The 18378-nt window shown below is 38.3% G+C and overlaps 2 protein-coding genes across 2 annotated transcripts in view; one reads left to right on the forward strand and one right to left on the reverse strand.

The window, feature by feature from the left end:
- coq2 (coenzyme Q2 4-hydroxybenzoate polyprenyltransferase) overlaps positions 1-3314 on the forward strand; it is a 19748-nt gene extending 16434 nt beyond the window's left edge. The window contains exons 6-8 of the mRNA XM_077231757.1: positions 89-222; positions 308-496; positions 1333-3314. Of these exons, the coding sequence (XP_077087872.1) occupies positions 89-222; positions 308-496; positions 1333-1494 (485 nt within the window). The 3' untranslated portion in view covers positions 1495-3314. The remainder of the gene's footprint in view (positions 1-88; positions 223-307; positions 497-1332) is intronic.
- On the reverse strand, positions 1559-18250 carry gldc (glycine dehydrogenase (decarboxylating)). The gene is made up of 25 exons (XM_077231754.1): positions 17393-18250; positions 17108-17186; positions 15043-15178; positions 14564-14728; positions 12928-13005; positions 12695-12842; positions 12168-12364; positions 11980-12076; positions 9917-10022; positions 9691-9830; positions 9511-9591; positions 9317-9414; positions 9138-9222; positions 9009-9050; positions 8663-8805; positions 8289-8364; positions 6689-6814; positions 6125-6274; positions 5045-5157; positions 4808-4949; positions 2938-3049; positions 2756-2851; positions 2508-2680; positions 2200-2280; positions 1559-2098 (listed from the first exon to the last, which is right to left on the reverse strand). Exons 1-25 carry the CDS (start codon positions 17666-17668, stop codon positions 1961-1963), a joined length of 3078 nt encoding a protein of 1025 aa, XP_077087869.1. The 5' UTR covers positions 17669-18250; the 3' UTR covers positions 1559-1960.
- Positions 18251-18378: the final 128 nt, after the last annotated feature.

Genomic DNA, 18378 nt, shown 5'->3' on the forward strand with positions numbered 1-18378 from the left:
AACCCCACCCTTCCATATTACTCTGAAAAAAATGTAAAAGTGAAAGTACTTAGACTGAAAATTCTGTGCATGATTTGTCCACCTGTAGGTCTCACTTTTAACTGGGGTGCTCTTCTGGGTTGGTCTGCTGTGAAGGGATCATGTGACTGGGCTGTGTGTTTACCTCTCTATGTGTCTGGTGTCATGTGGACATTGATTTATGACACAATCTATGCCCATCAGGTACAGTGTTCGATTAGTTATCACACCCTAACATAAAAATGAGTGTAGTGTACATTTTTCTGATTCATCTCCCCCTCGTGAGTAGGACAAAGACGATGATTTAAAAGTGGGTGTGAAGTCTACAGCTCTGAGGTTCCAGGAGAACACCAAACTGTGGCTGAGTGGCTTTACAGGGGTGATGTTGTCAGGGCTGGTTCTAGCGGGAGTTAATGTGGACCAGACTTTGCCCTACTATTGTGCTGTGTCTGCAGTGGCTATTCATCTCGTACATCAGGTGAGCAAGACAAACTAATTGATGACAGTGGCCTGCCTGGGGTTACAAAAAAGTTAAGCCTTTAGCCGTGTTTGGATGGTCATGTGGATGTCTGTAAATATAAATTTGCATGGCACCTCAACGATAAAATTCATGCATTCGGATGGCAATTTGTTCATGGTTGAGGAGCGAGTTCTGTGACCCTACGAACGCGCTGCTCATGTGGTCAGTCACATGATTGTCAGCTGTATATGCTTGGAATTATATTAATAAATATATATTTTTGTTGCTTAATTGTTTATTGAACTCTTACAATATTAACAGGATAAAGATACAGGAGAATAAGATATTTTTAATTTAATAATAGGAAAATAATATCCTATTTAATATTTGATTATTTACATTTAGCAAACGCTTTTATCCAAAGAAACTTACAAATGAAGAGAGCGATAGAAGCGGTCAAATCAACAATATGCAAATGTCGTGACCAGTCTCACTCTTATTTAAATCTCCTATTAAAAGAAAAAGACATGCTATAGTTAAAATGGTTTGTCTTGCATTTTCTCAAAATGGTCAGAATGAAGGTTTTTAAAAGCTACTTGTTCGACTTGTAAACTGTATTTGTGCAAGCCCTAATTTGAGCCATTTCAAAAATTTGTGATTTTTTTTCTCTCAACTGCTCCAATTCACTGTTGTGAAGCAGTAATGTAACAAAAAACATTTGCGATTAAAACTACTTGCATGATATGCTGGCTAGATTAATTAATCTTATTACCTGCATATCAATATTTGCTGAGGAAATCTCTCAAATAAAAGAAGTTTTGCTTTGACAATTAATATTTTTGTGTGTTCCATAGATCTACGCTGTGGACATCAACAGACCTGAGGACTGCTGGAAAAAATTTGCTTCAAACCGAAACCTCGGACTGCTTTTATTCTTAGGAATAGTGACTGGAAATTTATGGAAAAAGAGAAACGATGATCAGTATGAAACGCAGCTTAACTCCATTTCAAATTAGATAGTCTGTTGGTTGTGCGACTTGTAATAATACCATTGATTTACGAGACATATGTAAACCAGCGTTTCTTTTAAAATATTTATTAAATTCCTACAAACTGGCACTATTTATTAAATAATTAGAAAACGTACATAACATCTATAAAATTAATGTTAACATCGAGAACAGTGCCTGAAAGTTATACCTACATAGACCAAAAACACCCAAATATTTTTATACAGTGAATAAAAATATAAAAAACAAAACAAAAATGAACCCCTATACAGGTCGATTACAGTATCTGAATCAGATTTGGATTGTATTAGTAGAGTAACAGGAGAAGAGGCCAGCTATTTGTGCATTGTATGCAAAAGAAAATCTGAGGCACCGTGAACGTACCGAAGAGAAAATCACAGGTAAGCATGTATGATCATATTTGATGGGAATGGTTCATTTGGATGAAGAAGCGTGCCATTGAGTAATGAGGTCACGAGGAAGCTCTTTCTTCATATGGAGACTCATAGGCGTCCATGGGTGGACAGGTGCAGACGAGATGTTGGTCTCCGTAGATGTCATCGATCCTTGAGATTGTGGGCCAGAATTTGGTCTCAGGTCTCACAAAAGGCTGAAACAACAGGATTAAAGATAGATTTTAAAAATGAATTAATAAGAAAGCATTTGTTTTGCGTGAGGAGTCTGTATTTTATATTGATTTAAGGTACGCACCATGGGGAAAGCAGCATCCTCTCGGGAATACGGTCTGTCCCATGTGGTCGAGGTAATAGTGGCCAATGAGTGAGGAGCCATCTTTGGACGACACATCCAAGACAAAATGAAAGTTATATCGGGCAAGGCAATATGCTCTTATAGCACTATCTTATAGCAATAAAGCACTTATATTAATTCTTCTGTACATAAATGTGTCTAATTTGAGTTGGCAAGATACAAATAACGCTACGTAAACTTCCAAGGGCATTACTGTAAAGCTCCACAGACGCTGCGAACAAGGAATGTTAAGTTAAGTTAACGCTCACCTTGAGAGGATTGACCCTCGAGTCCATCCGGCCCTCTTCGATGTCTGCGATTTCCTGTCGGATGGCCAGCAGCGAGTCACAGAAGCGATCGAGCTCGGCCTTATCCTCAGACTCCGTGGGTTCGATCATCAGAGTTCCAGCCACAGGCCATGACATGGTCGGTGCATGAAAACCTGCCATAAAAGGTTGTGGAGAATCAGGATATTGTCATCCATGAAATAACCTGCTTTAAATGTGTTTCCATTTACCATAATCTTGCAGTCTTTTTGCTACGTCAACTGCCTCGATGTTTGCAGACTTTTTAAAAGGCCGCACATCCAAAATAAATTCATGAGCAACGAATCCTGCAAATAATCAGAAATGTTTGTGAGCTACTTCAATTTATTTTTTTAAGATCAGAAAATACAATATTTCATTCAATAACGCCAACCTTTAGTGCCCCTGAAAAGAATTTTGTAGTTGTTTTCCAGTCTTTTAGCCATGTAATTGGCGTTAAGGATGGCCACCTCTGTAGCGTGCCCAAGACCCTTTGAACCCATCATCTGTTGAACGGAAAATCAAATATAAGATTAATAGGGATGCATGATATATTGTTTCCATATCAGCCAATATTAGTTTATGTATTCGTATTAGCTTGATATTGTGCAGCTCATTTCCTCTATTTTACCTTTGCCGTCATCTAAAACAGTTAAAAGTTAATATTTAAAATCAGTAGTAATTTTATCATAATGCAATCTTTAGCAAATATCAAGTAAATGTTGTACCATGTAATGTTGTGATGTCCAAATACACATGTAGGATTTAAAATGACTTTGGCGTTTTATTTTTAATACATTTAGGCAAATAGTATAGAAATATAGGTAACACTTTACAATAAGGTTTCATTAGTTAACATTAATGTATTAACAAAACATTTGCTCCAGTATTTCATAATCTTTGTTAATGTTAGTTAATAAACATATGGTTGTTTATTGTTTGATAGGTTCAGTGCTTTAAATAATGGTAACAAATACAACTTTTGATTTTAATAATGTATTAGTAAATGTTGAAATTAAAGGAGAACTCCGGGCAATTTTTAAGTTAATCTTGATCGTTAGACCTTTGTGAGTACTGACTATAGAAAAAAAAACGAACCGGATTGGTGATTGCTACGCGGAGCTGCGACCGCGAATGCCCAGAGCTCCCACCCAGCTAAAACGGCAGCTATGGGGGCATGGACATAAAGAGCGTTTTTGATCCTCTTAACAGACACAAAATGCAATTAAAATGTCTGTCCAACATGAACAGGGACCCTACATGTGAACAATATGCGTTTAGCAGCTTAGCCATTGTTTCAACTCACCTAAATAGTCTTTTAGACGGCAAGCTGTAGTCTCGCGCTGCAGTCCCGTGCTGTAGCCGGAAAAGGTAAACAATGTCCAGGTGGGAGGAGCGTTGATCATGTGCGACGAGTTATGATCAGAGTTGCTTACAAGTGAAGAAGAAATGGTTCGTGTTTGTGCCTTTCCGAATTGTGACAACAGAATGCGAAAATATAAGAGCTTATATTTTCATCGTCTTCCTTTCCATGACCTCGAGATTCTGCAGTTTGTGGCTAGTTGTATTTCAACTTGATGTGCAAACTCCCGTAGAAGTACTACGCGCTAAAGATTACCGCATTTGCAGTGAACACTTTGACAAGGATGACTACACACACTCAACACAGCGGGGCCGTTTGAAGAAAAATGCCATTCATGTACGAAGACTCGTCGCACATGATCAACGCTCCTCCCACCTGGACATTGTTTACCTTTTCCGGCTACAGCACGGGACTGCAGCGCGAGACTACAGCTTGCCGTCTAAAAGACTATTTAGGTGAGTTGAAACAATGGCTAAGTTGCTAAACGCATCTTGTTCACATGTAGGGTCCCTGTTCATGTTGGACAGACATTTTAATTGCATTTTGTGTCTGTTAAGAGGCTCAAAAACGCTCTTTATGTCGATGCCCCCATAACTGCCGTTTTAGCTGGGTGGGAGCTCTGGGCATTCGCGGTCGCAGCTCCGCGTAGCAAGCACCAATCCGGTTCGTTTTTTTTTCTATAGTCAGTACTCACAAAGGTCTAACGATCAAGATTTACTTAAAAATTGCCCGGAGTTCTCCTTTAACATTAAGTAGTTAATTAATGAAACCTTATTAAATGTAACCAAAATGTAATATAATTAGTCTGTTTCTGTCAATGTTAATATCAGAACATCACTATTATTCAAAAGGTAAGACATGAAGTGTAGAGGGAGTCATGAAGTGTAGAGGGAGTGTTGACCTTAATGTAAGCCCATGAGATGGGCAGGATCGCGCTGGAGCCCCAGGGAGCGGCGCTGATGGTGCCCAGAGAACTCCCTGCATTTGTGAACTGAATGTTCACCACTGGATGATTGGGCAGGAAGGGGGCAAGATGCTGTTTCCTGTAGGCAAAAGCAATTAGGTTAACTGGAGACAACAGATCAACATTTCTGGTACAGGTGCCATAGGGAAGGTCTGTTCACTTCAAAACACTTACACTCCGATTGGTCCCATCCCAGGGCCGCCACCACCATGAGGAATGCAGAACGTTTTGTGGAGATTCAAGTGAGAAACATCTGAGCCGTAGTCTCCTGGTCGACATAACCCAACCTGTATCAAAAAGAAGCGAACATGAAAACTCCAAAAGAAAATGCACATTTAATGTAAAACACTGTCAAAACAGCTCTAACTGTAACAAGGTTCTAAAATGTTTACAGCATTTATTAATAATATTAATTCAGAATCAGAATTAATTACTCATTATGCAACTGTTAATGTAAAAAAGTAGAAGTTAAGATTAATAAATGCTGTAAATGCATTGATAATTTTTACCTTTTAAATTAACCATTTCTTAAATAATGTTAATGATTACTATTAGAGCTGCATGATCCTGGATATATTGAGAATCATTATTGTTTGTATCGAGCAAACAAATAAACATAATAACATGCAATTTACTATAGGTTCTGACAAACTGTTAATAGCTGCTGTCTATCTAAAAATGTTGTTTATATGTCTTATGTGGCGTTTTTAATATGAATTTGCACATGGTTTGTCTTAAAGCATAAGTCAACACCATTGCTGAATATTTTCTAAAAACTGATGTCACAAACTACCTTGTAATCAATCATGTGAACGAGTGGATCTCTGAGCTGGTGTGAGTGGAGGCGGGGCTAATTTGCATATTCATAGAATCATGTATACTTAATGAGGCAAGGGTGTAGAGTTACATTCAAGCTATTTTAAGGGAAAAAAACTCATTTTGGTGATCAAATATTTACCGATATGGGTTTTCAGGGATACAATTATTGACTACAGGGGGACTTTAATTTTTTTTAAGAATTATTTTATAATCGGTTTGATTCAATGACTGGTTAGGTTATCATTAATGGATGAATCAATTCGTTTTTTAACAAACATCTCTTGAAAGAATGATGCCTAGACATATCCGAATCCTTGTCATTTAGGAGTAAGATCGTATGGGTGTTTGAATCGAGATCACAATCTTTTAATGATAAATCGTGCAGCTCTAATTACTACAGTACTTTAAAGCGTTACAGTTCTTTCTTCATCTTACCTGTGCGTTCATGTTCGCACCATCCAGGTACACCTGTCCACCGTTCTGATGAATGAGCTCACACACTTCACGGACATTCTCCTCAAACACACCGTTAGTGGAGGGGTAGGTGATCATTATGGCAGCCAAGTTGGCCTTATGTTTGTCCACCTATCAAAAACATTTGGTAAAGTGAGCCTTAAAAGGCGAAGAGTGTCATTTTTCCTAACCCAGACATAACCAAGCCATTCATAGGTTGATTCCCACCAAAAAGTATGAACACTGAGCTTTCAAAACATTTGAGCATCATGACACAGCAACAATGTGCGAGTTGGGACTATTTGTTTGCTTTACCAATGGCAGACAAGAGGTGCATTCAGGAAACTGGTTTTAATCTTGTCATTATTTGCGCAATTTTGTTTGGTGCTGCTAGTGGGGCAGAAACTACACACTTTTACACCTTTAACACTGATGTGATAATGTTATCAGACATAGTGTATCGGTGGAAATAGCCCTCGTACAGAACACAAAGGCTTCCTGTTGACAAGTGATGCAATACTAAACTCTATAAATCATTGTACATACCATGGCTTTAAGGTGAGACACATCGATGTTTCCATCTTTATCCACTTCCACCACCTGAACCTTCATGCCCGCCATCTGTGCACTGGCAGGATTCGTTCCATGAGCTGATTTCGGAATCAGACAGACCTGAACAAATCCATAACAGATTTAATATGAGAGATTAATGGACAAAACAAACAAAAATCTTATTTTTCTAACAAGGAAACTTACTGGTTGTTTAAGATGCACAGAACCTATTTTTGCGCTCTTATTTATAAACTCAAATAGTCAAATAGATTTGCAACACTAAGAAAGATGACAAGATGTGATAATTCTTATTTGAGCTAATTATTATTGCAAATTACTTTACTTGCATGAAGCCATAGGGACTACTTTTATGGAGCCAAGTAGTCAAGGTCTACTTTCGTCATGCATCTTTTTATGTTCCACAGACATTTGGATTAACAAGAGGGTGAGTATAATAACAGAATTCTAATGTGGGTGTAATCAATTTTAATCAAATGTCTTCCACTTAATCATTAAAATGTCAAAATGTCATAACAGACTGTATGGCAGACTTTCTGAACTAAGGACACAGTGGCCCAAACACTTAACGTTATGCAATTTGCAAGCAGGTCACCATAAACAAACTCATCGTCCAAGGACTGCAAATCTTGAAAATCACCAAATATGGAATCTTGCACTGAAGTAGAATCCTGTAATGGGGTGGTTGTTTTCTATGGCTATTTACTCAACCATAGCAGTTTGAACCTTGGCTGGTTTAAGAGCTGCATCCGCTATCTAAGATCTGCTTATTAGGGAAATGATAAAAAAAACAAAGGCCAGGTTACAAAACACTACAGTGACGTGACTAAACGTTCTTATCGCTGATCTTCTTTCCAGTCCCAACTTGTCACAACAATTTGCCACTTTTTCAGCAATTTTTCCCTCAGGTTCAAAACAACCCTTGACGAATTTAACAGTTAAAAAAAAAAAACATTACAAAAACATTAGAAGACTTCTGAAAGACTTTTAGAATTTTTTGTATGCGTGCATATACACAAAATCTCCGAAAACCTCCTTTTGTGGACATCCTTATTTGTAAAACCAGTATGTATATATATATATATATATATATATATATATATATATATATATATATATATATATATATTTTTTTTTTTACAAATGCAGGAGGTTTTCTGTTAAGGCTAGGTATTTATACTGTAATTATGCAATGTCCCAATTTAGGTACCCAAATAAACATGTGTGTGTGTTGGGGGGTTCCCATCAGGAAAACCGCTTCTAAATTATGTTTTTTGAAAATGTAAAAATGCAGAAAGTTTTGTGTGAGGGTTGGGTTTAGGGGATAGAATATACAGTTTGTACCATATAAAAATCATTATGTCTATGGAAATTCCTCAAAAAACATGAAAACCCAATGCGTGCGTGTTAAATTAATTTGACCTACTTTTAACTTTTTTTATGGAGGACGTTTGAAGCATATTATCAGATTATCAGTTCTCATGAGATTAGTAAAAGTCATGGAGGATCAACCTGATCCTTCAAATGTCAAGAATGTTTTTCATGGATGCAGACTTCACTGCAGGATGATACTCACTGTTCTATGAGATTCTCCTTTGGAATTCAGATAGGCTTTGATTGCAGCCAAGCCTGCGTATTCCCCCTGCGCGCCGCTACGGGACAAAGAAATCAATAGCATCATGTAACCATTCTACCTCAGCACAACGGAGTTCAAAGATTGCTTCAAATGGCTCTTGCCCAAGAGTACAGTATACTAATGATCCTGTTAAAGTGTCAACCAAGCAAAACATAGAGATGCGTACACACCCCCAAACTTATCAGCACAAGAATCCTGAATGAAACTGAGAGAGTCATGTTGACACTTGATTTGCCAACTACAAGACCACTGTTTGCAATCAGAATGAATCATCTGCTTGATATTGTGGCAGCAATTTCAGGCAAGACACTTACCTGTTTGGTTGAAAGGAGATCTTATCATATCCTGTAATCTCACAAAGGTCTCTCTCTAGCTGCCTGAAGAGCTGCTGATAACCTTCAGCCTGGTCCAACGGCACGAAGGGGTGGATGTTTGCAAATTCTCTCCAGGTGATTGGCTGTTGGGAAAAGGTTACAGTCAAACAATGAAAAGATCAGGGCAGCGTTTCTCAAAAGCATCGTAAGCCTAAGTAGATTGTAGAACCATTTGGCAAAAATGGTCTCTACGATCAACTTTGCTCTGATTGGTTGAAGTGAGGCGATGTCAGAGAAAAGAACGAGTAAAAAGCAGGGCTATGCAAGAAGAGCAATACTGACTCACCATGAGCTCCGAGGAACTATTCAGCTTCATTGTGCATGATCCCTGAATTCAAAAGAGGAGTTTGTGGTACTGTGATATTTTTATTAGAAATCCCAAAGTAAACTTGTGATGCTTTGATTTTTGACTTACCAATGGAATCATACTATGTACGAGAGAAATATCCTTATTTTCCAGGCGCTTCATGTAACGTACAATATTGGTCTCTGAGTGATAGCTGAAATTGAAAGCAATCCAGCCAGTTGTAGAACGTTTTGTTCACAAACAGATTTGTTAAAAATAATAGCTAGCATTGAAATTGGCAAACAGACCTGTTAAACACTGGATGGGTGAGAAACGTGCTGGTTCTCTTGAAAGGGCTTGCCAGCAATCCTTTTGTGCGCTCACTCATTTTCTCAGCAATGAGTTCCTGATAAAGATCAAAAAGACAATTTCTCATGAGGGAACGAAGACAAACAGAGTTTTAGCAATATTTAAAATCTTTCTGAATTAGGCAAGAACTTACAGCTGAAGATTCACACCCGAAGATCCAGAGCAGATCATCCAAGTCTCTCTCAGAGACGGTTTCATCAAGAGACACCCCGAGCTAAAACCACATCAAGAAATTAAAAACATTAAACAAATGAATAATAAAATAAATAAAAATATATGTTTATTTGTGTTTTAAGATTTGCACAGGTCTCACCAGTCCATCACTGTACAACCGCAGGTTGATTTCCCGCTGCGTAGCTTTTTCTAAGATGTCCTTGCCGGCCACGCCACAGTTGATCTTCAGCGTGTCAAAGAAGTTCTCATGTTGGAGTTTGTGCCCAGCTCTTTTCAGACCTATTATCATAACAAGAAACAATCAGTATCACACAAATCCCTATACAATTCCTGTAAAAAGTGTAAACAGGAGTCAAACAACTTGCCCTCAGCGAGAATCAACGTTGCATTGTGGGTTCTCTCAGCAATGTGCTTCAATCCTTGAGAACCATGATACAACGCATACATGGCAGCCATGTTTGCAAGAAGAGCCTGAGTAAAGACATTAAAATGGAGTACAGAAATACAACTTCACAGATAATACACACACACATTCTTATACAGCCATCTTTGTGAGAACATTCATTGACACAATGCTACCTCTAGCTCCTTACCCTAACCCTACCCATCACAACTAGTTGCCTAACTCCACCTTAACCCAATTATAACCAGTATTGGGGGTAACGCATTACAAGTATTGTGAGTTACACAATCAGATTACTTTTTTTCTTCTTCAAGTAACTAGTAAAGTAACCCATTACTTTTAAATGTATAACAAAATATCTGAGTTACTTTTTCAAATAAGTAACCCAAGTTACTTTGTTTTCCCATGTATTGACACACTTCTGAACTGTACTGTACTGATCTTATTTGGCCCTTCGGAGTCTGCTGACACATCCAAAATTGAATTGGGTACACTATCCCCTTTTCGGATGCAGCATGTAAAAAAACTTAGATATAGTTTGCGATAGTGCACTGAAATTTGATAAACAGATAAATGAAATAGCCTAAATTAGTTTTTCCAGTTGAGACTAATCGCTAAAGTTAAGCCCTTTGTAACAAGGAAGGACCTGGAAAAGGTAATTCGTGCCTTTATCTTCTCAAGATTGGACTATGGCATTACACTGTATTATGGTGTTCAACACAAAAGCTTAAACAGATTACAGCTGGTCCAAAATGCGGCCGCAACAGTCCTGACAGGTACTCGGAAAAATTAGCATGTTACTCCTGTATTAAAGGAGTAGTTCACTTTTTAAAAACTTTTGCTGATAATTTATTCACCCCCATGTCATCCTGGATGTCCATGTCTTTCTTTCTTCAGTCGAAAAGAAATTAAGGTTTTTAATGAAAACATTCTAGGATTTTTCTCCATATAATGTACTTCATTGGGTACCAAACGGTCCAAGGTCCAAATGACAGTTTCAGTGCAGCTTCAAATGGCTTTAAACGACACCAGACGATGCATAAGGGTCTTATCTTGCGAAAAGATCGTTCATTTCAAAAATAAATAAAAAAGTTTAAGTTTTATAAGCACAAATGCTCGCCTTGCTCCGTTCTGTGATGCACGTTCGTGACTCTCCTGTTCGAAATCGTTCATCAAAATTAACAAATCTTTTTTCGAGTAATTTTGTTTGTTGAATGAACGAAATGACTTGAAAAAAGATTCGTTCATTTTGATGCTCACATTTTGGTGAGCTTCGGCTCACCTGACTCAGTATGTTGGGTCAAAATATGTAACTTCGTGTTTAGACATGTTTATACTTTAGTACTTGTTATTAGGATTGTTCAGTACTTTGTGGTTGAGTAAAATAAGAAGTGGTGTTAAATATTGTTATCTGGACCGCTATCGAGGCTTCACTATCAAGGCTTTGCTAGCTTGAACGGAACATAGCATTCGGTCCGGGGTTTTCCAGCCGTTTAGTTAGTTGGAGGCTTTAAAGCGTATCATAGCCTAGATGACAGGAAGTGCTGTCTTCGTTAACCGTAACTTAACACATGGTAGAACATCTGAGAATCCTATATAATAAGTGTTGGAATCCTTTCTCTCTGCTTACATTATTAGAGTTTAAGAGATATATAGTCATATTCTGACCATTGTTTATTTTATGTTTGGTACTTTATATTAGTGCTTAAGGAGGAATGAGTGTATGCATATGTTTCCTTTATTCATTTGTATTTTTTTTCTCTCTTTATAGAAACCACACTCAGAATTACACTCACTCTCAAACTCACTCACACAAGAAAGAGGAAGAAATAAACAGAATAAGAACTATCTCTCAGCTCTGGAATATTTGGCCTTAAGTGGTGTTCTGGCCGACACACCCAAGTGAACCTGGTGATAAACCCAGAACTAGCACCTAGACTGAGCGTCTACCCATTATCTTCACTACAAAGATATTTGTACAGGTACACAGACACATATTGTATTTTGAGATCATTTAAGCTCTACCTGGGCAGTGCAGATGTTGCTAGTGGCTTTGTCTCTGCGGATGTGCTGCTCTCTGGTCTGGAGAGCCAGACGATAAACCTCTTTACCAGCTGCATCTCTGTAACAGGAAACATTTGACAGTTTATACCAACACTGATGAGGCAAACTACATTGAGGCCTTGAGACTATTAAAAAAAGTACAGACTCACCTAGTCACTCCAACCATCCTTCCAGGCATCATCCTGATCAGATTTTCTTTGACTGCAAAGAATGCAGCATGAGGCCCACCATAGCAGAGAGGAACTCCAAAGCGCTGAGAGTTGCCCAAGGCGATGTCAACTCCGAATTCACCCGGAGGACGCAGCACGCAGAGCGCCAGCAAGTCTGTAGCACAGCAAGCCAGTGCCTTTGAAAAAAGAAAACAAAAAAATCAATGGAATCATGCTTTGATCATGTATGAATCATATGCTATAATGCATCTGTGTACAGAAAAATCTAAATAGATTCTGTAGTGGGAACAGGATGGTCAGGATTGAAAATTATTTTTTCTACATGGAACATGCTGTTCTTCAGTTTTTTTCCCTTTTGTTGTACACAGGAGAAAGTAGTCATACGGGTTTTGGCCGGTGAGTAAATAAGTCTTAAGGTTAAATGAGGTTAATGGTTCATGCAAAACCTAATATATATACAAAGATTGGCATCAGCAAATGAGAGTTTTAAAATGACAGGTACATACACCACCCTTGTGAGCCTGATCAACAAGTGCAGTGAAATCTTCCACCCTGCCCTCAGTGTCTGGATACTGGAAGAGCACACCGCTAACATCCTTCCCACTGAAGTCCATCTCATGAGGAAGCTTGAGAACTGTCTTCACACCAATGTAACTATAGGATACAAACATTTAATCAGGATAGATCGATAGATAGAAAGAAAGAATGTTTTATTCTATATATTGGTGAACTTCCTTACTTGGCTCTGGTTTGCACAACTGCAATAGTCTGTGGATGGCAGCGTGGGTCAATGTAGAACGTTCTTCTTTTGTTTTGCCTTTGAAAATGACAAGGTGAGTGTTAACCATCACTCCCAGCCCTGGGGATACACCCTCCTGCATGCCGAGTACCTGAATTTACCGTTTCAGGTGTTGGCTAATACAACCCCAAATCCAGAAAAGTTGGGACATTTTGTAAAATGAAATAAAATCAAGAATCTGTGATTTGTTAATTCTCTTTAACCTTAAAGAAGTTAACTGACAAAAGTACAAAAAAGTTTTTTAAAAGTTTTCACTGACCAAGGTAAGCGTGTTGTAAAGATAAACAAATTTTGATTTTGATGGCTGCTGCAGCAACATAATCCAAAAAAGTTGGGCCAAAGGCATGTTTACCACTGTGTCACATCACCTTTCCTTTAAATTACATTTTTTAAATGTTGGGACTTGAGGATACGAATGGTTGAAGTTTTGCAACAGGAATTTTTGCCCAATCTCGCCTGATACAAGACATCTGCTCAACAGTCCGTGGTCGTAGTTGTCGGAGTCTCCTTTTCATGATAGCACATCCCTTCTACGGTGTAGAGTGTCTAGAAACCGTTTTAGCATGTGTAGAATGAGGCCTGGCATTGTCTTGCTTCCCAGGAAAGATGTCATCTTGATCGCAGTATTTGTCTCTGTACAATCCCAATATATGCCTCCACGTGAATGGTACCTTCAGACACATGCAGGTCACTCATGCCGTTTTCACCACCAAACCATGACAGATGTTTGCTTTTGTACCTGTCGCTGATGAAAGACTGGATGGTCCTTTTTGTCTTAGAAACTTGATATATTTTTTCCCCCAAAACAAGCTGAAACGTGGACTGGTCTGGCACAGCGAACATTTAGAGAACTCTCCGGCATCTCTGCATAGAATTGGTGTATAGCTTTCTCCTTGCGTAACACAGATTCAAGTGGCATTCCTTGATGCAGAAGCAGACTGTTAAATGACAATGGTTTTACAAAGTACTCCCAAGCCCATGTGGCTGTATTTAACAAAATCTTAGGGCTCGAAGGTCACGCACATTCAAATGAGGTTTCCTGCCTTGCCCTACATGTTCTGAGATTTCTCTGGATAGCTTGAATCTTTTCACAATATTATGTATGGTAGAAGGTGAAAGACCTAAATTCTTTGCAATCTTGCATTTTGAAATGTGATTTTTGAGTTGACAATGCTCTCATGATATTTAGCAAAGTGGTGAGCCGTGACCCATCTTTGCTAGCAAAGACTGAGATGCTCCTTTTACACTAAATCACGATACCATCACCTATTAACAATCCACCTACTTCTTGTGGACTGTTTCAAAAGAGTTCCATCCCAACGTTTTTGGAGGGTGTTACAGCCATCAAAATTAAAATGTGTTTATATTTATAAAATACACTTAAGTTGGTCAGTGAAAACTTTGAAAATATTTTCTTTGTACTTTTGTCAGTTAAATTAAGGTTAAAGAGAATGAAAATTGATTGCATTTTACAAAATGTCCCAACTTTTCTGGATTTGGGATTGTAGACTAAACTCCTCCTTGATAAAAGGGCACCATGTTCTTTACAGAAGATTCCAGCAGTTGGTGGACTAACCTGTTGCAGAGCTGCATGGCCTCTGCAGCGGCAGTACCTTCATCCAGCAACGATGCATTGGCTACTGCCATTCCGGTGATGTCACAGACCATTGTCTGATAATTGAGCAAGCTCTCCAGACGCCCCTGAGAAACCTCAGGCTGGTACGGTGTGTACTGAGTGACCCTATAGAGAACACACAAAAAAACTCAAACCAAAGACCTTCAGCTTGAGTCACAAGACACAACTGATGCTGGGCACGCTACTCCTTTATGTAATAAGAATCATCAAAATGCAATCTGCTTTTTGACTAGAACTGTACTGACCATGAGAAACTAATGAACATCAGACCTAGCTTGTGGCTGTAAATTCTAAGTCTCATTACAGAAACAAAGGGTTGATGTGTGTCAAAATTGTTTTGTTGGTCCACTTTTTGACTGTGCTCCACCAAAAGGTGAATTAAATGCTTAAAAAAACAACAACGGCAGGACAATACATACCATCCTGAATTCTCAAGCAGGTTTCTTTGTATGACCTGTGGGACGGAGCAGTTATAATAGCCCATTCCAATATAGGACCTCCACAACTTGTTCCTCGATGCAATCTTTTGGAGTGAGTCAAGAATTTCATTCTCACCTGTGGTAATTAAAGTACAAAGATAAGAACGATTTGGATAACTGAGGTTACTGATTAAAACAAACTGTGAAAAACTCCCTAGGTTAATTAAACCGTGCTTGTATACTTTGACAGTAAAAAAGATGATCACGTCTTTCAGATCTAAGCTCATTCTATAAACAAAAACACCCTTATGGTTTCTCTTGCATCAAATTGAAATCAGCCTCATTTTACAAGTGACTGTGCCCACAATATTTTTAGGAAGCTTCTCACATGACTCATATAATGAGTACTTAACAACTAACTTTAGCTGGAAAAAACATTTTTCAAGAGCCACTATAAAACCAAACCAATCTCTGTTACCTTAAATTATATTTATATAATTTAATTATATAATGGTATTTAAGCACACTCCTACAAAAATATCACATCAATTGCAACATGATATGACCTACATTGACCTGATGAATAATACAAGAGAAAGTGATCTCACGGATTAAGAGTTTTTGCAATTTATAATTTAGTAGTAAAAAGGTAGATAAAGGGCACACATATGGGACATTTTCTGATGGCTTGGGAACTAGTTTAATGGTTGTAGTTCGAGGGCACTGGAGCCGGTTCATACCGAGACACAAATTCCCGGGGCATTGTGTTGCAGCTTAGCAACACAGCAACTGAACGGGGCAAAGATAATGCACTAGTAAAAACAGCTAAAGAGAAATACAGATTACGGACGCACCCAGGATGTTCATTTTGTTTTACACTGAAAATGTGTGCATGCAGCTGTTTGATGTTTTATATAGTGTTAATCAATTAAACTTTTTTTTTATTTGATTAAAAACTACAAATGGGAAAGTTTAGAGTGCCAACGCAGTCCATTTTTGTTGAGCAATGAATTTGCAGGATTTGCAGATCAAGCTCTTTGCAGCTGAACCAGCAGAATCCAGTATAGCCCCCCCATCAGCTTCAGCATGGCTTGCTTCATTAAAGACACACAAGCAGAGGAGAAAACTGACTCCAGCCATATGTCAAAGCTCATAGTGACTATGATAAATTTGGCCATATATCTTTTAAAACCTTTTTTTGTCATTCATAACAATGATTTGGGGAGGGAAAAACAGTCTAGTGAGTGGTGTTATGTTGGCATAAGAATATTGCTCTTAAAATTAGACTTTTTACATCTGCATAGTGTGTTAATATAAAAAAATATGAGGTTTTAAATTTGAATAGTCGTATTGTCTGCAGAAATTAAAATTAAACCGTGTTATTCAAACACCGGTGTAAGTGTTGTTTGTATGTAAATCGTCGCTTTTTATAGTAAATGTTTTTGATAAATAATTGTAAGATGATATGATTGCCAAAACAACTCAAAGTTCTTCCTGTTATACGTCGTTATTCGCATTAAATTGTCAATTATTACGCAAAGTTATATGTTGAGCGGTGCACGCGTGATGTAATGCTCCTGCTAACCAGATCAAACTGGCCGTGTGACGCTGAACTTTACACTCTAATTGTCATCCTATTGGCATCGGCTGAGGGCGTCAGGAGATTGGTGCTGCTCGCCGGGCTCCTCAAAAACAACTCCTAATATGTTCAAAGGAAGACTTAACGGTGAAAAACCCTCCAGTAAGGTCTATTGGCACACAAAGAGCGTGTAACCTACATTCCTTGCTCAGATAGACTCCTTTGTTAGAGTGTGATCCGTTAGAAACCCCTAATTCAAAATATTTCGAAATAAAAATATATGTTTGATAGAAAGGCTTAATGCAATTGATAATTCCGCTGCCTTAAAATCTGCCGCCACAAATACTTTTAAAATACCGCTCAAATGAAATGCAACCTCGCGGTTTGCCTCACAGACAGTCAATGCAAATATATGATGAATTCACAACAACAAACGACACGTGTTTCCTCTGTCTGCCGCTGCTGAGAGAAGTAAGAGCAACTTACACACAGGATCGTCCATTTTCAAACTTCTTCCCAGGCGGATGGATGCGGGAATTGTGTTTTCTATTAGCTGAGCGATTGACTGAAATCAAAATCAAAAAATGTAATCTATTATTGGATTTATTAATTGTAGGCTATTATCAATACAAAACCGCGAAAATTATTGCACATTGGAAAGTTGAGGGTAAAATGCTGACATAAAGCGTTTGAATAGGCTAGCATTTAAGTAACGTTATATTAGTTTAGAATATGTGATTTAATTCAAATAAATAAATAAATCAGTCTTACCTCAAGTCCAAGAGTATTGAGCATCTCTCTTTTCTCTTTGTCACCCGGTCCAATGTGTCTTTCAGAGAAATCATCGTGTCTCGGCAGAATTCTTTCAATCTTTCTGGACCACAAAACGTGTGAGGTGCCCATACAGCGCACATTTGCAGACAAATCTACGGTTAAACCGCCAAGTTTCTTAAAAACATCCCCTTTGCTGCTGATATTCCTATACGGCACGCAAGCGTTCATCGACCTGCTGATGACCACCCGCCAGGATTTAGCGCAGCTCTGCATGTTCTTCGCTTGAGATTGACGAAAATTGTTCGCGATAATCTTTCAGCCAGCCTCCACGCCGTGTACCCCACTAAATGTCGGTGAAATTCCTTAAAAGTGTCTATTTATACGCCTCCTCGTTGCACAAGGAGCAGCCAATCGATCATTGAACTGTCTCTGACGCAGGGACAAGCCCCGCTCGCTCAGGTTCCGCCGTAACTTTCGAATGTGCCGTGTAGAGTTCATAAACGAAGCGCTAAAGTTTCATTACTCATATGTGCTCGATATTCTTTCTATGTTTTTACATGCTTTGTAGTTGCGTTTTTAAACGCTCAATAAAACGTTGAGAAAATTGTGGAGCAATCAGAATGGAGCAGAAGCTGGAAAGGCTTCCTCATTCTCCACACCATATGCTGTAGCAATTATTTAAAAAGAGAGAACTTTCAAGTCCGTTATGTATCTATCTATCTATCTATCTATCTATCTATCTATCTATCTATCTATCTATCTATCTTTTTGTCTGATAGTAGGTTCTATCTATCTTTCTCTCTGTCTGTCTGATAGTAGGTTATATCCACCCATCATGGCTCAACACGAACAAAACACACATCTCGGATTTGATCTTTACCCAGCAAAATTTTGGGGGATTTGGGATTTTTCAAAAAACCTAGATACTTTTGGGAAATAGTACTAGGTTTTTCACCTGATCGGAACCAAACCAGTGCAGAAAT

This window comes from Siphateles boraxobius, unplaced genomic scaffold (genome assembly GCF_051911475.1).
Source record: "Siphateles boraxobius isolate OS27281-9 unplaced genomic scaffold, OSU_SipBor_1 16, whole genome shotgun sequence".
Classification (NCBI taxonomy): Eukaryota; Metazoa; Chordata; class Actinopteri; order Cypriniformes; family Leuciscidae; genus Siphateles; species Siphateles boraxobius.